The following is a 15,903-nucleotide window of genomic DNA, read 5'->3' on the forward strand; positions in this document are numbered from 1 at the left end:
CCAATAATAACATCAGTGCTATATGATCTTCGTTTAGCTGGCGGCTGTTATCACGTGGATCTCATGTGATGGCATCCAGTACATCTTATGTCACGTGAATTAATTTATTACGTAATTTAGCTCCGCATGGAACCTATATATATTAATGCTATAGAAGAACTGTAAGCAGCTAAAACATAAATGATCAATAGATATTTAATTTATTTTTTCTATGTAAATTAAAACTCATAGCCGATCATTAGTCGTACCAAGAGAGAATTAAAAAATCGATGTTTGGGTCATTCCCAAGGAAGAACCTTAAGTTTTTCTACAGTGACTGATTTTCCTCCAGAAACTTAAAAATCTTAAATATATCTATATAAATTAAAGAAGTAATCCACTACAAATAGACTATACTCTACCCGTTATCAGGACAGGAATATTACGATATAACAAGTATCAGATCAGATCGCGACGGCAGAAATGCTGTTTGTGCTTGTATCTACTGTGCTGTCGTTGCTATGGCTTCTTCACCGGGCGACGCGGTTGTTGCAGATTCCGATTCCCACACTTGTTCAGCTCCTTGGAATCGATATTCCTGCTCCTCCTCATGTTTGCTTGGATAGCGTGTCTTCAGATTCAGTAACACTGCATTGGTCACTCCCTGACAGAGCATCGTCGGTCGCGAAGCATGTCATCCAGATGAACGGCCAGAATGGTGGGTTGATTCAGACTGATTTTATCTATGAAATTAATTGTTGCGGATTCTGATTGTTTAGTTGGAGAAAGCGAGAAACGAGAGACATCAGTCACTATTACAGGACTGAATCCTGATCAAGTTTATGGTGTTCGCGTATTGGCTGTAGGTGTAATACTTCAAAGTTTGTCAAGGCTTGCAAGTTCTAATCGTCTTGATAGGTGAATTCAAATCATTATTCTGCTGCTGGACAGCTGATTCGACTGAGGACTCGTCGAAAATCCGAAGACTTAATCCTTACCAATATCCAGCCAGTTGCTCACGAGACGATAGAAAGCACAACTAAATGTATGTATAGTATCACTCTTTGAATCACAGCGCTTACACGACGAAGTTAAAGACGAACGCATGCCAAAGAATGCCGAAACTGCGGTTGTGACGTCGTTTAAACGTGGGGCGAACAGATCAAATCGTCATTCGTCACCTTCGCACCGGAATAAACATGATATCTCGTCATTCACCGCTGCAACACAGCCATATACAATCGAATCCCTAGCAGCTGAGCTCGAACAAATCCGGACAGAGATTTCGGAGACCATAGCTCAGCAAACGCATGCTGAAGAAGATTATGTAACCACTGAGCAGACTCTTCGAGCAGAACTGGAAACCCTCCGAGAGAAGCGTAAGGAAGAGGATGCTGCGCGGGCACAAATGAGAAGCGAAACTAAAGCGCTGGAAGAATCTAAAAGAACTCTTGAGGCACAGAAAACTAAAGTTGAGAAAGCCGTAAAACAGAAACTAGACTCTATTCAAAGAGTTGAGAACGATTTCAAAAAGTGGGAGTCAGATATGACGACAGCTGCTCAACGTAAATCAGAGTTAGAACGGTTGTCGGTTGAACTAGAGAAGAATCTACAATTACGGGAGCAGAAAAGCAAGACTATTATAAACGACGGCCATAAACAGATTGCGCAGATTGAAGATGAAATACGAGGATTGGTATCAAAAATCAAGAAGGCCGAATCAGAGAAGAGCTATTCGAAAGGTGAAGACTCTGCAGAAAATGCTTTTGCTAAGTTAGTTCATTCGGAAGATGCGGAGGATTTACGACTCGAAAAAATTTGGAAGGAGGTTCAAAAAAGTCTCGAGTTGCGATATGTGAATATATTTGAGCAGTATCGAGAAGCAGAAGAAAAGCTGCGCAAGACACACCAAGTCTTTTCGTTGGTGTCTTCACAAGGATCAATTCCCTCTCCGGAGGTAACGAAATCGGCGAAACGTCGAAATCGCACTCGGAATAAGCAGAGACAAGCTAACGCGGTGTCGTCGCCTATTTCTTCATATCCGATTCATGATCCTCGATTTCCCGATGCGTCAACGTTCAATAACTTGCAAAACTCGTTGCATTTCAATAGTCCGGCTGTTCCTCCTGCTCTTTCATCGACTTCTAGTTTGTCTGGATTAGGCTTCACGAATTTCAATTCATCTGGAATTAATTTTTTTGCCGAGCCGATGGAAGATGCTATTACGCCTACTACGGAAGATTTAATTGGAGGTCCGACAAGCCCGTCTGTAAACATGTTGTTACCGTCGAATCTATTTGTTGCCGAAGACTCGGCTCCAAGTGATTTGGAGATAGATACCGTTGATAGTCCTGGTGGGTCGATATCGCGGATTAATTCCGGAAGCGGAGATCTCGAGTTTGATGCTCTGTTTGGAATGCCAGGGACTCCATTGTCTCAACATCAGTCACAGATGTCGGCAGATACGCCGCCATCAAGCAATGTTTCGAACTTGGTGTTATCAGCATCTAGACCGATCTCGCAGTATTCGCATATGGGCCTACCGAACAATAGTTCGTCGTCACTCTCTTTGCTTAGTCGTGGAGGTGTCGCTGGTTCAGGTGGCACTTCGGGCCCTGGAGGCGGTAGCTTTTTTCCTACTGATAGTAATTTGAAGAATGTAACTATGCTGTCCGATAGTTCTTCTGGACTGCCTTCTCGCGCAAGTACAGATCCTGGGTCGCCATTGATACCCGATAGTGCGTCGTTAAGTTTACTGGATAATCTGAGTATGACGCCTAGTCCAAGCAGTGGAGGAGGAGGTCAACATACACCGGATATGTTGATTCCAGGACATATGAGCAATATCGCCGGAAGTACGCCGATTGCACGGTATTCGAATAGACGACAGAGCGGTACTGGCTCAAGTTTATTGAGTATGTTCAATATGACGTCTGGTAGTTCCGGAGACGATACTGGTGCGGAGCCAATTTTGAATGAAGAACCTAACGGAGGAACACCCGCGCCGTTTACAGGTTTTGGCAATCTTACGAAACGATCTCCTTCGAAGCTACCCCTCTTTGGAAGCGTGTCTGCGATTGGGAATAGTATTGGTTCTATTGGCCGGAAAAAAGATTCTTTCGATTCTGGCACGTCATCCTCGCCTACAAACCATCGGATTACTGTCGGTGGTGCAGCATCGAGCACTTCGTCTAACGGTGGTAGTGGTAGTGGCATGAGTCTAAATGGGAACAAGACGCCGAATATGCTTGCGAAGCTGTTTGACGGGAACGAGGACGCGGAGCCAGAGGAATTTGTTCTTGGACCGGATGTGCCGCGAACACCAGGCCGACGTTTTACGAGTTTATTTTCATTTTCTAAGCAACGGCCGGGCGCTGGCATTCGGACTACATCTGGAGATGGGTCGACGGCAGATGAAGAGGAGACTAGTGCTAAGCTAGTGGACGAGGAATCAGAGGAGATGATGATGATAATGGATAGTGACATGCGTTTGTCAATGTCCTCTTCGTCGAATTCATCGTTCACTGGCGAAATCTTGCAGCAGGGACAGTCTCAAACTCATCACGCCCAGGCCCCGATTGGAACGCGGCGACAGCCGAATTTGTTCAAACCAATATTTGGGATAGCAGAGTCGGACCAGCTTGGGTCGACTTCTGGATCGACCAGATCTGGATTTGGAAGCCAGATGGGCAGTTTGTTTACAGCGCCTATGTTCACTCGTCGAAATGGAGATGCAGGTTCTGCGAGTGGACAAGGACAAGGACAGCCGTCGTCGTCCGGAAGAGGAACGAAAGGAATCTGGGATTTTACGAAGTCTGAAGGGAATCGGTCTAGTAATTGGTAATCTTTTCAATTATGTAATTATATTACAATCAACATATATAACTGTAAGTTAACTTGTTAATACAAATACAAGCCAAGAGTATGACCTCATCGTGTAGTAGTTCGCAATCAGCCGTACGTGATTACATAATAGTAGCACAGCCATAGAGGCACAGCCCGTGGCAGGCCCTTACCTGATATCTCTAGACGAGTCGAGAACGTGAAGTTAACCTATAGATCGATAATTTGTTGTGTAAATTGAGATAATTTTTTAATAATTTATGCTATTTTAATGTCAGAATTTGGGATATAATTATACAAAGTTTCTGAGCCATCAAAAACAATCCAATTGGAAAAAGAGAAATTGGTTATAAGGGCAAAATCAGGCGTATTCGGGGAAATTAAGGGCGAATGAGGCTGAGCGAGGGGAAGTTAGATATAAATACGGTCAGTTCTGCCTTTCTCTTGGTAGAACAACATTACACAATACGATTGTTATTAGCATAATATCTAAATATGTCGTATAATCAACAGCCTTATGGCCAACAGCCTTATGGCCAACAACCTTATGGCCAGCAACCTTACGGCCAGCAGCCTTACGGACAACAGACTGGACAACAGACTGGACAGCAGACTGGGCAACAGACTTTCGGCCAGCAATATCCTCAAGGGCAGCAACCATATGGACAACAATTTCAACACGGGCAGCCCCAATATCAGCAAGGACAATATGGCCAACCTCCAGCACAGTACCAGCAGTATCCACCTCAAGGGTATAGTCAACCTTCAGCACAGTATCCTCCGCAAGGACAGTATGGTCAACCTCAGGGACAATTCGGTCAACCTCAAGGACAATACTCTCAAGGGCAATACAACCAGCCTCAAGGCCAATTTCAACAAGGACAAGGCCAATTTGGACAGTATGGACAAGGCGCTCCTGCTAGTGCTGGGATAGGTTCCAACGGGCTTTCGCCAGGCTATGGTGGCCCTCCTCCCCCCAACGAAACGTTTTATGATCCCGTTCTAGATGTCCAGGCTATCATCAAAGCTTGTAAAGGTTTCGGCACTGATGAAAAGCTTTTGATCAACACATTGGCCAACAAGAGTCCGTATCAAGTTGAGCGGATTCGGCAAAACTACGAGCAAGTAAAGAATAAGTCACTTTCGAACCTCTTGGAAAAGGAATTGAGCGGTCGCTTAGAAGACGGATTAAAACTTGTCGTCAGCGGACCACTATCAGCAGATGTGGAGAACGTTCACAGAGCGCTGAAAGGAGCCGGCACCAACGAGAATATGTTAAATGACGTTGTTCTCGGTAGGAGCAATGCCGACCTTAATGCGATCAAATACATGTTTAATCAACGCTTCAACAAGTCACTGGAGCGTGAGATTGCTGACGATCTGTCAATGAAAACAAAGTCAATGTTCAAGCGCGTTTTAGAGGCTGCTCGTGAGGAAGAGTGGGTTCCGGTCGATTCGTCACGGGTTCAAGCCGACGTCGACGCGCTAAGTCGAGGGCTTTCGCCTGGTAATGGAGCAGAAGTTGTTTACGAAGTCTTGGCAAAGCGATCCGATAACCATATCCGTATGATTTCTTTTGAATACAGCAAGCGCCATGGCCGTCCCTTATCGGACGCAATTCAAAGAGCCTTTTCGGGACACATGGAGACTGCCCTGCTGCACATGCTTGGCCTGGCGGTCGATAAGCCTGTATTTTGGGCAGACCAGTTGGAGAAATGTATGGCAGGCTTGGGCACGAATGATGATTTGCTCATCGAACGAGTTGTTAGAATTCACTGGGACAAGCAGTTGCTGGCTGCGGTCAAAGCGGCATATCGGACTAAGTATCATAAAGAGTTAATCAAGAGAGTCAAGGGGGAGACTTCGGGTGATTACGAGCGCATGTTGGTAGCCTTACTTGATTCGGCGTAGTTCATATATATAATATAGTCTAATTTCAATTCTCACCTCCAAGACAATCTACTCATTCTTGTTGTCGGGCCCGTAAGCGAATGATTCGACGAAGTTTCTTCTGCACCCCAATTGACCATTCTTGGTATCCTTGATCTATTGACAGATTGAACGACCGCATCATATCCGATCCACAGCTCGGAAAATTGACGAAAGTTTGCTCAACTGTATCGTCGTCCATCTCCGATTTTGGTTGCCTCGAAAGATTGAACGCCCGCACAGTACTGACCCAGTTTATAACCTGGCCAGACAGCTTTCTGCTCAGAGGAGCATATTTGAAACTCGACGATGGCGAGACTCGATTAAAGCAAATCAGTTCCAGCTCGTTGATAAATGTAGTAAGTAGCTCTGGATCCGTAGCCTGTCCACTGAGTTTATGAAACTTGGCAAGAAACAAAGCCTGCTGAGGCGAAGACTGCAGTCGTACGTGTAACTTCGCTCGTGGTTTCCGGGGCTTAATTCCTTCTTCATCAGGAGTAGATGGTAACGGTTGTTGTTGTTCGGCAATTATGGATTCGATGACATCACCAAAAAACAGCACAAACAGCGCTGCACCGAATACAGCCCACTGGTATGTTGATCGCCGGCTCGCAGAGGCATGTTTGGGGCAGATAAACGGCCGATGACACGATATTCTTGCCAGCCTTTTGGTTGTTGTTGCATCCCGAATGGCGAATAGAGACGAGAGCGCTGATCGAGCGAGATGTAGACACCGTGGCTGCAGACCAAGTGCGGATGCAAACTTCGTCAGAGCAGCAGGCGGCAAAAAAGATGTATTTGATGAAGAAGACAAAGATGGAGTTGATGACGACGAAGATGAAGATGAAGAGAATTTTCCAGACATAACTGGAACCAGCGAACTCGGTAGCTTATCTTCGAAAATTGCAAAAAGCGAACTGTACTGTCGCGACGATACAGGTAGTTGGTGTGGCATAGCCGGCGGCAGCGACAATGTGTCTGCAAGTCTCACGGCCGCCAAATGCGCTGCCAAATATATCCGCGCATGCTCGACTCGGCTTGCGAGCGGTATCAGGGATTGAGAATGGATGTAAAATGAACTTGTTAAGCGAATCAAGTCTGGCGGAATAGAGCTGAGTGCCGGAAGGAGTGACTGAAGAGTAGAAATAATAGTATTATCCATTTTTGCAGATATCGATATGGGATCAAAGGTAAGATTAATTCAAAATCGTAACTGTCGAAAGAAATAAGAGCCGACACAAACGACGGAGGAACTAATATGGACGCGTCAATCAATAAACGCGTTCAAACTTCTAACGCGTAGCCAATTTACGCGTTGCATAATTCTACCAGACGGTTGCACGTGATCAGATGTACTCAGAATTGCCCGCTATTATATAATCGGATTACATAATCAATATAGCCATATCTGTCGACACAGTGTAAGCTATCATATATATCAGCTATGTCTTCGTCAAATACTATTGCATGATGCATGTAATGGTATTGCAATATTAATATATACGAACACAAAAAATATCTGCTCTATATTTAGCTACTAGATCAATGAAGTAGCATCTGTTCCAAATATCCAACGGTAAGTCGATCATTAGCAATAGAGATAGCCACAGACTGTGACACGAACAACAACTTATACCGAAGCGAACAAGCCGATGATCCCGTGAAATTAAACCAAGCACGGTTTACTCCCCATCGTGGTTGCCGGCCGGTTGCGCTACACTTGTTTGGATCTTGCCTAGTTTGGAAGTGTCCGCACCGTGTTCGAGTAGCCGAAGTGTGGTTGTAATAGCGGCGATGGCTTCTCGCCTGCCTTGGTTAACCGTAACATCGTTCCTGTGACCAGGATATTGGCTGTTGTGATGACTTTTATGACCTGAGAGTGTACGGTCAGGTTATAATATCAGGCGATGTAGATAGATGCCTGGAAAATAACGAATAACATATCTACAACCAGTCCACATGATTATATCTCGAACAAGTATTAATTCAAATTTAATCTAGTAGATTTAAATTTTAGTATGACATATATAGTACTCAATTTATATTTAACGTTCTAGGATTTTACTTGGTTCTATTAGAAAAGACAATAGTTGCTATTGTTCAATCCAAAGTGTATTGATACTCGTTTAGGCATCTGGCGCGGATCCCCAATTGGGCAATGATCCCGTTCTCGCACTGACCACTCTCTGATTACTCCTGGATTCAAATGAGTTACGTAATAAACTCGGTAGTGATTATATAATTCACAACTTAGAAATGCCTATTTCTATGAAAGAAAAATGGAGAAAAAAAGCAAAAAGTACTAAAATTGTGATATTAACTAACATATATCCTCTAGGCGTTTAAATTCTTATTTGTCAGCTAATTTTGCGGTCTGGTTGAAGTTTAGTGAACTGCGAACAGCCCACCATCTTGATCCGGTCCGAGGGAGAATAAATATTCCATGTTTCCGCTCCTGCAAACATTTTTTTACTATACTGCTACCATTCAATTTACATAATACGCTATTCAGTTGTTTCATTTGATCATTATACCGTTAATATCTCATAATCTGTCAATCGAGATGCTGGTTACATCATTCTAGCTTTATATTCATACTCCGCTGCCGTGCCAAAATACGATACACAATAACATGCACAACCTAATGACGACCCGTCACATTGAATTTGAAAGATCTGCGGATCTCGAATCGCCGAAGTTAACGACTCATTTTGAGCATGTCGAATCTATCGATGAACACCGGCGACTATCAACAGATTCCACGACCTCCATGCATTCAGTTCGCTCAGTTCAATCTGCTCACTCTGCGCACTCGACCATGTTCGAGTCCTCCGATGATGCCGGTGATGACTCTGATGAAGAATTTCTTGAGTCGTTAGCAGCTTCGGTGACTGCAACTGCTCGCTCGCTGGAGCGCGAATCAAGACCTGCCGCACTTGCACTTTCGCAAACAATCCCATCAGTTATTCCACAGGCAATCCCGTCTCCGCTACCACATTATTCTTCCTATTCTCATCTTCACTCGGCAAACAGCCCACGATCACGGTCATCATCGCGATCGTCATCGCGATCTCCTGTACGATCTCCTAGCTTGCGCTCGCAGTTACCCCCAATTTCGCCGCTATCAGCGTCCTTTGCACACCACCATGAACATCATCAGCGGCGATCGTCATCTTCAGACTCATCTTCAGATTCTGGGTCCACCATTTCCCGACCAGTATCTCCGTCAGGGTCAACTCCTAGACTTGATACGGAAGTTGAATCGGTATCAAACCGCCTATCTGTGTTGGATGTCGTACCCTCGCTGTTTACAGAGTATTATCCTGCCGAAGTGTTTCGCCGTTTTCCTCCTCGTCCTCCTCGGTCGCCGCCTGCGCCATCGGCTGCTTTTGTGTCTACCGTTACCCCCACTACCGCGAGCGTGACAAATTCAAATGCGATGTCTGCTATTCGGTCGCGGGCACGTTCGCGAACGCGCTCTCCGCCCCCACATCCGTCGACATCGGTAGAAGAAGGTTTCCTAGCCGGCTTCGGGCTTGCCCATTTATATTACATTCGGCCATCCTTCACACATCGTGCACTAGTCGACTGGGAGAAAAATGATTTGCGTTCACTTTGCATTGTGCCAGATCTGCACGTGGAGTGGCAGCCGTATTTGAACGATGACGGCAAGTCAGCTCGACTGCGCGAGGACGGGTTCGTATTGCGCGTTCTACCGACGAGAACGAATGTCGATGAAATTGTCGATTGTCTTGTAAATTCGGATTTATACCGTGAACACAATATTTCTCCAACACAGCGTGAACGTTTTGTTCGAGATACTGTAAAGCTCTGTTCAGCGAACAGGAATTCCAACGATGGTCAGCTGGAATTGACCAAGCAAGAGTGGAGACGGATAATTGATATATATCTGTTGTTGCTTGGATGTGAAGCGCAAGCGCAAGCTGATTTTGAACGAGCATTGAAGTACCGAGCAGCGCTTCGACAAAAGCAAAAGCAACCACTTACTACCGACAAATCGTCTGAGCGGTCAACTGATCAGGCATCGCAGACATTAGCATCGATTCGAGGGCGGCGAGAAAATCTTGTTAAGCGAACGCTAGTTTCCCGAGCGGTATCTACTCCTCCGTCTGTATCGTCTTCTTCCTCTTCATCATCACCATCATCACCATCGATAACAATCAGCGACGCAAAACAGATTGTCACAATCGGTGAGCAGAAGCAAATCTGGCATGATATCCAGATCCTCTTGTATTCCCGACTGGGGTTGGACTGGGTTCCGACAGAATTAGCATCTAATTAATGTACATAAGGGCGTTTTTTTTTTTCTTTTCTTTTCATTTCATTTCTTAATTTGATTTAATTTGTTATTTGGTTAATTAGTATTAATTACAACACCCACAATACAGGCATCATGAAGATGACTTGTGGCTTTCTTTAAAAGTTCGATGGGGAGGTATTGGTGGAGGCGTCTCTTGAGCTTCATTGGCAGTTTCATAACCATTCGAAGTTTCCGTTGACAGGTCGAGGTTACTTGAGGATTGAATATTAGTAGAGGAAGAAATCGATGACTCAGAAGTTTCAGACGATGACTGTACATCGGTTACATCCTGGAGTACTTGCTTCAAACCTTTGAGTTGCTCTTGAAGAGAAACTAGCAGATTATCCTTCTCCTTAATCTGGTTTTCAAGCTGTTTATTGCGCCGTTCAAGATCGTCTTGCTTTCTCATTGCGGATGCAACCATACGGTTTGCTTCGTCAAACAAAGAGCCGGTCAAGTCCTCAAGTTCTTGTTCAATGCTGCGTTTATCGTTCTCTGCTTGCGATCGTTTACGAGACTCTTCCATTAGTTTTTTCATCAATGTCGAGGTCTCGTAGTCGACGTCCTTTCGCTCGACTAGAAGGCCCTTTTCCATACGGTCTGAGTATTGTTTCTGTGTTTCTTCGAGCTGGTTGATCCGCTCATATGCAGAATCGAGCTCGTGTTTCGCTCCTACAAGGGAGTCTTCTAAATCCGCTGTGCGTTCAACTGCTAAGATCAGTTTGGTGGACAGCGCGGCTACCTCGCGAGATAAAGTCTCGACTTCTTCTCTAGGATCTAACGATAAGGACACGGCGCTCGTGCTGGCGCCCGTGTGTTGTCCGGCAGATGACATCTCATCGTCTTCTCCAGTATTGACGCCAGCGACGTCGATAGCTGATGGGTTGCTATGCCGCTTCGAAGAGACAATCATCGCTGCTGCCCACCCCCGCGACGTCTGGCGATTCAGATTGGAAGTGATTATTGGCGATGACGGTGGACTGTGATTGAGGCCATTACTGTTGTGGACATGGTGATGGTTTGTTGAAAACGCAGCGGCTAGTGCCGAGGCAGTGAGATTCATGGAGTGTGTACTGCGCCGACTATTCGACTCCGACATCGATACTGAATCCGAATTGGGGATCATTGTTGCTTGCGCTGAGCCTGATTTAGAGTCATCTTGTGACTTCTTACTGCTGTGTTGACTGTGTTTTCGCGGTGAAGTGCTAGACATTGTTGCGGTCGTTGTGGGTGATAGTCGGGCCAGCAACGTCTTATACACACCTGCGGATGCCGTGCTGTTTGCGGTAGTTCCAGAGGACTTACTAGTACTCAGCTTGCGAACTAGTACGCTGCTATCAGATTTTTCATCCGAAACAGACCCCTCTGGGTCTGCTAGACTAGCAGACGCAGAAGACGGCTGCGAGTTTGCCGTGTTTGATTGTGTTTGAGAAAGAATTGTGTCGCTGATCTTAGCGATTCTGGTCGACGGCGACCAAATCGGGATATCTGGAATTCAAGAATATTGACAGTGATCAACAAAATATAACACAATATATATAATATCATATAATATAATCTATATATGTATACTATATATAAAATAGATATATAATTGCTGAATATATAGACCTGACAGAACCACAGGGCAGAAACAAATCAAACTCGAGTTGTGAAACCTCAGCAAAGCCGATCTAATTAGGTAATTCCATCACCATCCTAGTATTATTTTGGCTTAATATACAGATATATATTGCATATATTATATAAGATTATGTACCAAAAAAATAGTGAGTAAGTAAATACCAGCTTAAATGTTGCATGTAATGCCGCCCGGACGGGCCGCCACTGATGCAAGCAAGGGATTTGTTCTCTTATATATCATATGGCAGATACGCATTTTGTATTAGATTTGAAGATGCAATTATATGCTAGCAATGGACGACAGCGAATTACAAGCGATTCGGCGGGCTAGACTGGCTGAACTCCAAAGAAGTCAAGCCAGATCAGGCAGTTCTGTGTCTGCCGGTTCTCAACCGCAGGCTCCATCCGATGGGCAAGCAGCTCAGGAAGAAGAAGCAAGAGCTGCGATGGTATTTTATTATTCAAGATCCGTGGTCGCCTAATATTGATTGATCATTTTTAGATTGCGCAGATCCTGACGCCGAGTGCAAGAGAGCGATTGTCCCGAATCAGAATCGTCAAAGCGCAAAAAGCAAAAGGGTATTACATTTGCATTTTGTTTTTATTCTGATTTCATATCTTATTCTTTATATAATACTGACAAGTTCAGAGTGGAAGATTTACTGATCCAAATGGCTCGAACAGGACAGATCCAAAGTCGTGTCGACGAAGACGAATTGATAAGTCTACTGGACCAAATATCGCGGCAAGAAAGTAAAGCCAATGAAACGAAAATCGTGGTAAGTAACAGTTTCCCCCATTATTCCGATATTTTCTCCATATGACTGGATAGTGCTTAACAATATAGTATCAAACGAGACGGTTTCAGAATTTCGATGATGACGACGATTTGGATCTCGATTTATAATACTTAATTTAATTCTATGTACATATTTACTACATTAATGTTGTCGATCTCGGTGACCCCGATATTCCCGTAGATCAGGTTCCGCCTGGAGTAATCTCCGCAATTCCGGACCAGTAACTGTAATATTTGGCGCTACTTGAGCTCCAGACTTAGATTTGGATTTGGACTTTGATTGAGATCTTCGACTGGCTTTAGTATGCGAATTTCGCGATGACGATGACTTTGCATATAACTTTCGAATTCCACCCGCAGAATTCTCTCTCCGCTTGATATTCAATTCATTTTTCTTTGGTCCCTGTTGAGATAAAGCTTTCTTGCGTTCTTGACCTTTGCCATTTTTCTGTTTCATTCCTCTTCCGATTACTTTTCTCTTCTTTGGTCCATTCATTTCTTGTATCCTCGCTGGAGAATTTGAGCCTTCTTCATTCGAAGAGGGATACAAATTGAAGTCCATATCAGTCTGCACAAACTCTTTTTCCTGTTCGCTTTCCAATTGCGCTTCCACCTGCGCCTCCCAATCCCTAGAATCTGAATGATGACTAACTCTGTTCGGATTATGCGCCTTCTTATAAAATTTGATTCGAGCAGAATAATATTTCAACGGAAACCGTCGAAATACAGACCGACACCATTCTTCGCGACGACCCAAAAATTTTATTTTACGGGCCCGCTCGAAAATAAATACCGTCCTCAACTTTCTCCATTTATTACCTTTTATCTTTTGGGCTCGGGGGAGCGCTCCTTGCTTCCGTGTCTGAACTGATCGCGCAATCACTATATTCGTGATCAATTTGTTCACTGGAGTGTCAATACTGTATTTCTTTCCAATCTCGCAAATATAGTGGTTCAAAAAGCTAATCTCTGTCTCTCGACCTAACTCGATATCTGCAAACATCGATGACTGATTACTCGCAGTCTTATCTGCCAAGTTCATTACCGACATCTGCAAAGCATCCTCATCAAGCAGCTCTAATTTCTGAAACCGACTTAAACGCGACGCTACTTCGGGTAGACAATTTAGAACTTTCACAACTTCTCCGATTATATTTTTAACTGTTGGCTGTATCGTTGGAGAACTCATAGAACCATTGAATTCACCAAGAATTGCAGTGATTGGATTAATGCAGCAATTCGCAACCATTTTCTTCACTTGCGCAATTGTAAACTCATCTAATCCGACATGAGATACTGCTAATGAGCTCGAGTTTTCCAATAACCTAATGAAAATCTTCGTCGAGGGCCGTGGTTCATTGATCAGCTGCATCTGTTGAGGAGAAATCAGTCGATATTTTCGCATCCTCCTCTTCCAAAAGATCATCCGCAGATTCATTAAACTGAGAATATCACGAGTCCGCTTGCGCAAATCCGCAGGCAGTTTGGAATACATCAAATATTCGCCCAGCATGAAGCGCGTCTGAGGAGATACATACAATTCTGAAAACCTCTCTACAGATAGATCCAGTCGGGGAATTTCAGCGATCTGAATTGTTCCTGGACCTCGCAACTGTACTTGAAACTCACCTTTCTCGGCTTGACGGGTAATCCCATGCGTATTGATACCACACAGAATTGTCGGTCTTAAGCTGGGAATCGGCCAAAACTTGCGCAATAATTTCGAGATAAGACCCATGCCATTCTGCAAGAACAAAATTGTCGTCTCAGGCCCTATCCGTTCAAGAATTTGATTCAAAGCCTCCATTGTTTGGTGTGCCTTCGTACAAACAATTAAAAATTGAATATCTTCCATTGTGCGAAGCATGTCCTTGCCAGTGCACGCCTCGAAGCCATGCGCATAGTCTGTCTCGATGACTGGTTCGCCGGGAAAAATTGAATGGCGCTGTCTGGAAACACCGAGCTTACTTCCATTCGCTTTGAAATTAAACACTTTTTTGGATTCACGCATGATCAGTACAACATTCTGCGTCTCATTCGATTTCAATAATCCATGTGCGACGTATGTACCGATGCTTCCGACACCTAACACATAAATCGGTGGTGACTCTGGCTTCTTCAGCAGTAGCATAGCTTCTTTCGCAGCATCTCGGAAATAAACTTTTTCAAGCATATTGATAATTAATTTTCGCCGATAAGGACCGTCGCTTGCCCGCACAGCTTTTAATAAAGAACTCTGTTGCCGTATGAGCTTCATATAAGTACTTCTCGATGCTCGCAGTTTCCGGATCCGGTTTGTATCCAAGAAATCCCAAAACAAACGAAGGTTATTCTCATAACTATCTTTAGCGATATATGCAGGCTTCTGTATGTTTTCAACTAGTCGCTGTCGTAAATCCGCTTGATAAAATAATGTCTTGGTGATTGAATGATACGTAGCACGGTGCTCTTTGTAGTTTTCAAGAAGTTTTTTGAATTCTTGCTCCATATCCAATTTCTCGTATTCAGATTTCAAATCATTCCAGATCGCATCGTCTTGATCAGTCTCCAGTTCTTGTGGAACTCCGGTTTGGTACTCTGTGATTTTGGACTGCATAATTTCGACCTGACGTAGAAATAGTTCCTGCCGTCGTTCATAGTATGTAGCGCGTCTTGATACATGCGAGTAATCAGTTTGATTTTTTCTCAGTTCGCCAATCAGTCTTGACCGTTTGTGAAATAAGTCCCGGCCTAGTCGTCGTCGTGTTCGAGCGAGGCTCTGCCGTAAAAAATATCGGACTCGGGTCCCATGTTTTTTTTTCCATTCGACTAAACTCTTTCGAGGTCGCCTAGTCAGCTGTCTTAAAATATATTTCCATCTTGTTTGCAGATAGAGTAAATCACCTAGCCGATCAATATTTCGAGTGCGGTCGTTTAATAGAGCTTGTCTAGTGATTTTCGTACGTGACAGTGCTTCCGAATGCGATCCTAGCGCTCGCATATTCAGATACAGACGCTTCTGGTAGCGCGACAACGTAATATCTGCATTGTCGTTGAACAAGTCCGTTTCCAATTCTGCCTCTGAATCTTGGTCTGAAGGTCGAATTGGTTTCAACTTACGAGCTAATACCTTTGATACTCCGTCATATGAGTAGCTACGCGCTTGTCCTTGACCTCGGACCAAACTAACACATAGACGCGTTCTATAGAATCGCATTAAATTCATGTCTGAAGTCCATTTTATTTGCCGATATTCTATGTTGGACTATTAGTTGAAAATATTGGTAGAGTGCTATGACCGCACAGAGATTTTTGATTCCCTTACCTGATACAATGTAGTACTGAACACGGTGAATCTGTAAACAGACGATACAGTATTTCTAATTGCTGTAAAAATCAAAACTACACATAGAATAGATAGTACAATATA

At 44.1% G+C, this 15,903-nt stretch overlaps 7 protein-coding genes across 7 annotated transcripts; 4 read left to right on the forward strand and 3 right to left on the reverse strand.

The window, feature by feature from the left end:
* Nucleotides 1-462: 462 nt before the first annotated feature.
* Nucleotides 463-3,823, forward strand: V1516DRAFT_624769 (uncharacterized protein; the record flags this gene model as incomplete). The annotated part of the gene is made up of 6 exons (XM_066919679.1): nt 463-697; nt 759-841; nt 898-1,033; nt 1,071-3,142; nt 3,263-3,418; nt 3,551-3,823. The coding sequence occupies 6 exons, from the start codon at nt 463-465 to the stop codon at nt 3,821-3,823; spliced, it is 2,955 nt and encodes a 984-aa protein (XP_066777143.1).
* Nucleotides 3,824-4,287: 464 nt separating this feature from the next.
* V1516DRAFT_674465 (uncharacterized protein) lies at nt 4,288-5,768 on the forward strand. The gene has a single exon (XM_066922094.1). The coding sequence runs from the start codon at nt 4,318-4,320 to the stop codon at nt 5,731-5,733; it is 1,416 nt and encodes a 471-aa protein (XP_066777144.1). The 5' UTR covers nt 4,288-4,317; the 3' UTR covers nt 5,734-5,768.
* Nucleotides 5,769-5,785: 17 nt separating this feature from the next.
* Nucleotides 5,786-6,913, reverse strand: V1516DRAFT_685377 (uncharacterized protein; the record flags this gene model as incomplete). Its single annotated transcript, XM_066923615.1, has 1 exon — nt 5,786-6,913. The coding sequence occupies one exon, from the start codon at nt 6,911-6,913 to the stop codon at nt 5,786-5,788; it is 1,128 nt and encodes a 375-aa protein (XP_066777145.1).
* Nucleotides 6,914-8,226: 1,313 nt separating this feature from the next.
* Nucleotides 8,227-10,162, forward strand: V1516DRAFT_674468 (uncharacterized protein). The gene has a single exon (XM_066922095.1). It carries the CDS (start codon nt 8,384-8,386, stop codon nt 10,052-10,054), a length of 1,671 nt encoding a protein of 556 aa, XP_066777146.1. The 5' UTR covers nt 8,227-8,383; the 3' UTR covers nt 10,055-10,162.
* A 1-nt stretch (nt 10,163) lies between these two features.
* Nucleotides 10,164-11,171, reverse strand: V1516DRAFT_695682 (uncharacterized protein; the record flags this gene model as incomplete). Its single annotated transcript, XM_066924001.1, has 2 exons — nt 10,164-10,849; nt 11,156-11,171. 2 exons carry the CDS (start codon nt 11,169-11,171, stop codon nt 10,164-10,166), a joined length of 702 nt encoding a protein of 233 aa, XP_066777147.1.
* An 805-nt stretch (nt 11,172-11,976) lies between these two features.
* On the forward strand, nt 11,977-12,640 carry V1516DRAFT_674471 (double-stranded DNA-binding domain-containing protein; the record flags this gene model as incomplete). Its single annotated transcript, XM_066922096.1, has 4 exons — nt 11,977-12,144; nt 12,198-12,274; nt 12,345-12,474; nt 12,543-12,640. 4 exons carry the CDS (start codon nt 11,980-11,982, stop codon nt 12,600-12,602), a joined length of 432 nt encoding a protein of 143 aa, XP_066777148.1. The 3' UTR covers nt 12,603-12,640.
* A 734-nt stretch (nt 12,641-13,374) lies between these two features.
* On the reverse strand, nt 13,375-14,625 carry V1516DRAFT_625026 (ketopantoate reductase PanE/ApbA-domain-containing protein; the record flags this gene model as incomplete). The annotated part of the gene is made up of 2 exons (XM_066919690.1): nt 13,375-13,830; nt 14,029-14,625. Coding segments are annotated over 2 exons (1,053 nt in total), but the record flags the coding sequence as incomplete, so codon positions are not given.
* Nucleotides 14,626-15,903: the final 1,278 nt, after the last annotated feature.

Source organism: Lipomyces oligophaga, assembly GCF_038497815.1.
Source record: "Lipomyces oligophaga strain CBS 7107 unplaced genomic scaffold V1516scaffold_4, whole genome shotgun sequence".
Lineage (NCBI taxonomy): Eukaryota > Fungi > Ascomycota > Lipomycetes > Lipomycetales > Lipomycetaceae > Lipomyces > [Lipomyces] oligophaga.

Bases quoted from the DNA above. Each gene is read 5' to 3' on its own strand.
- V1516DRAFT_674465 (XM_066922094.1), top strand. From the start codon at position 4,318: ATGTCGTATAATCAACAGCCTTATGGCCAACAGCCTTATGGCCAACAA.
- V1516DRAFT_674468 (XM_066922095.1), top strand. From the start codon at position 8,384: ATGCACAACCTAATGACGACCCGTCACATTGAATTTGAAAGATCTGCG.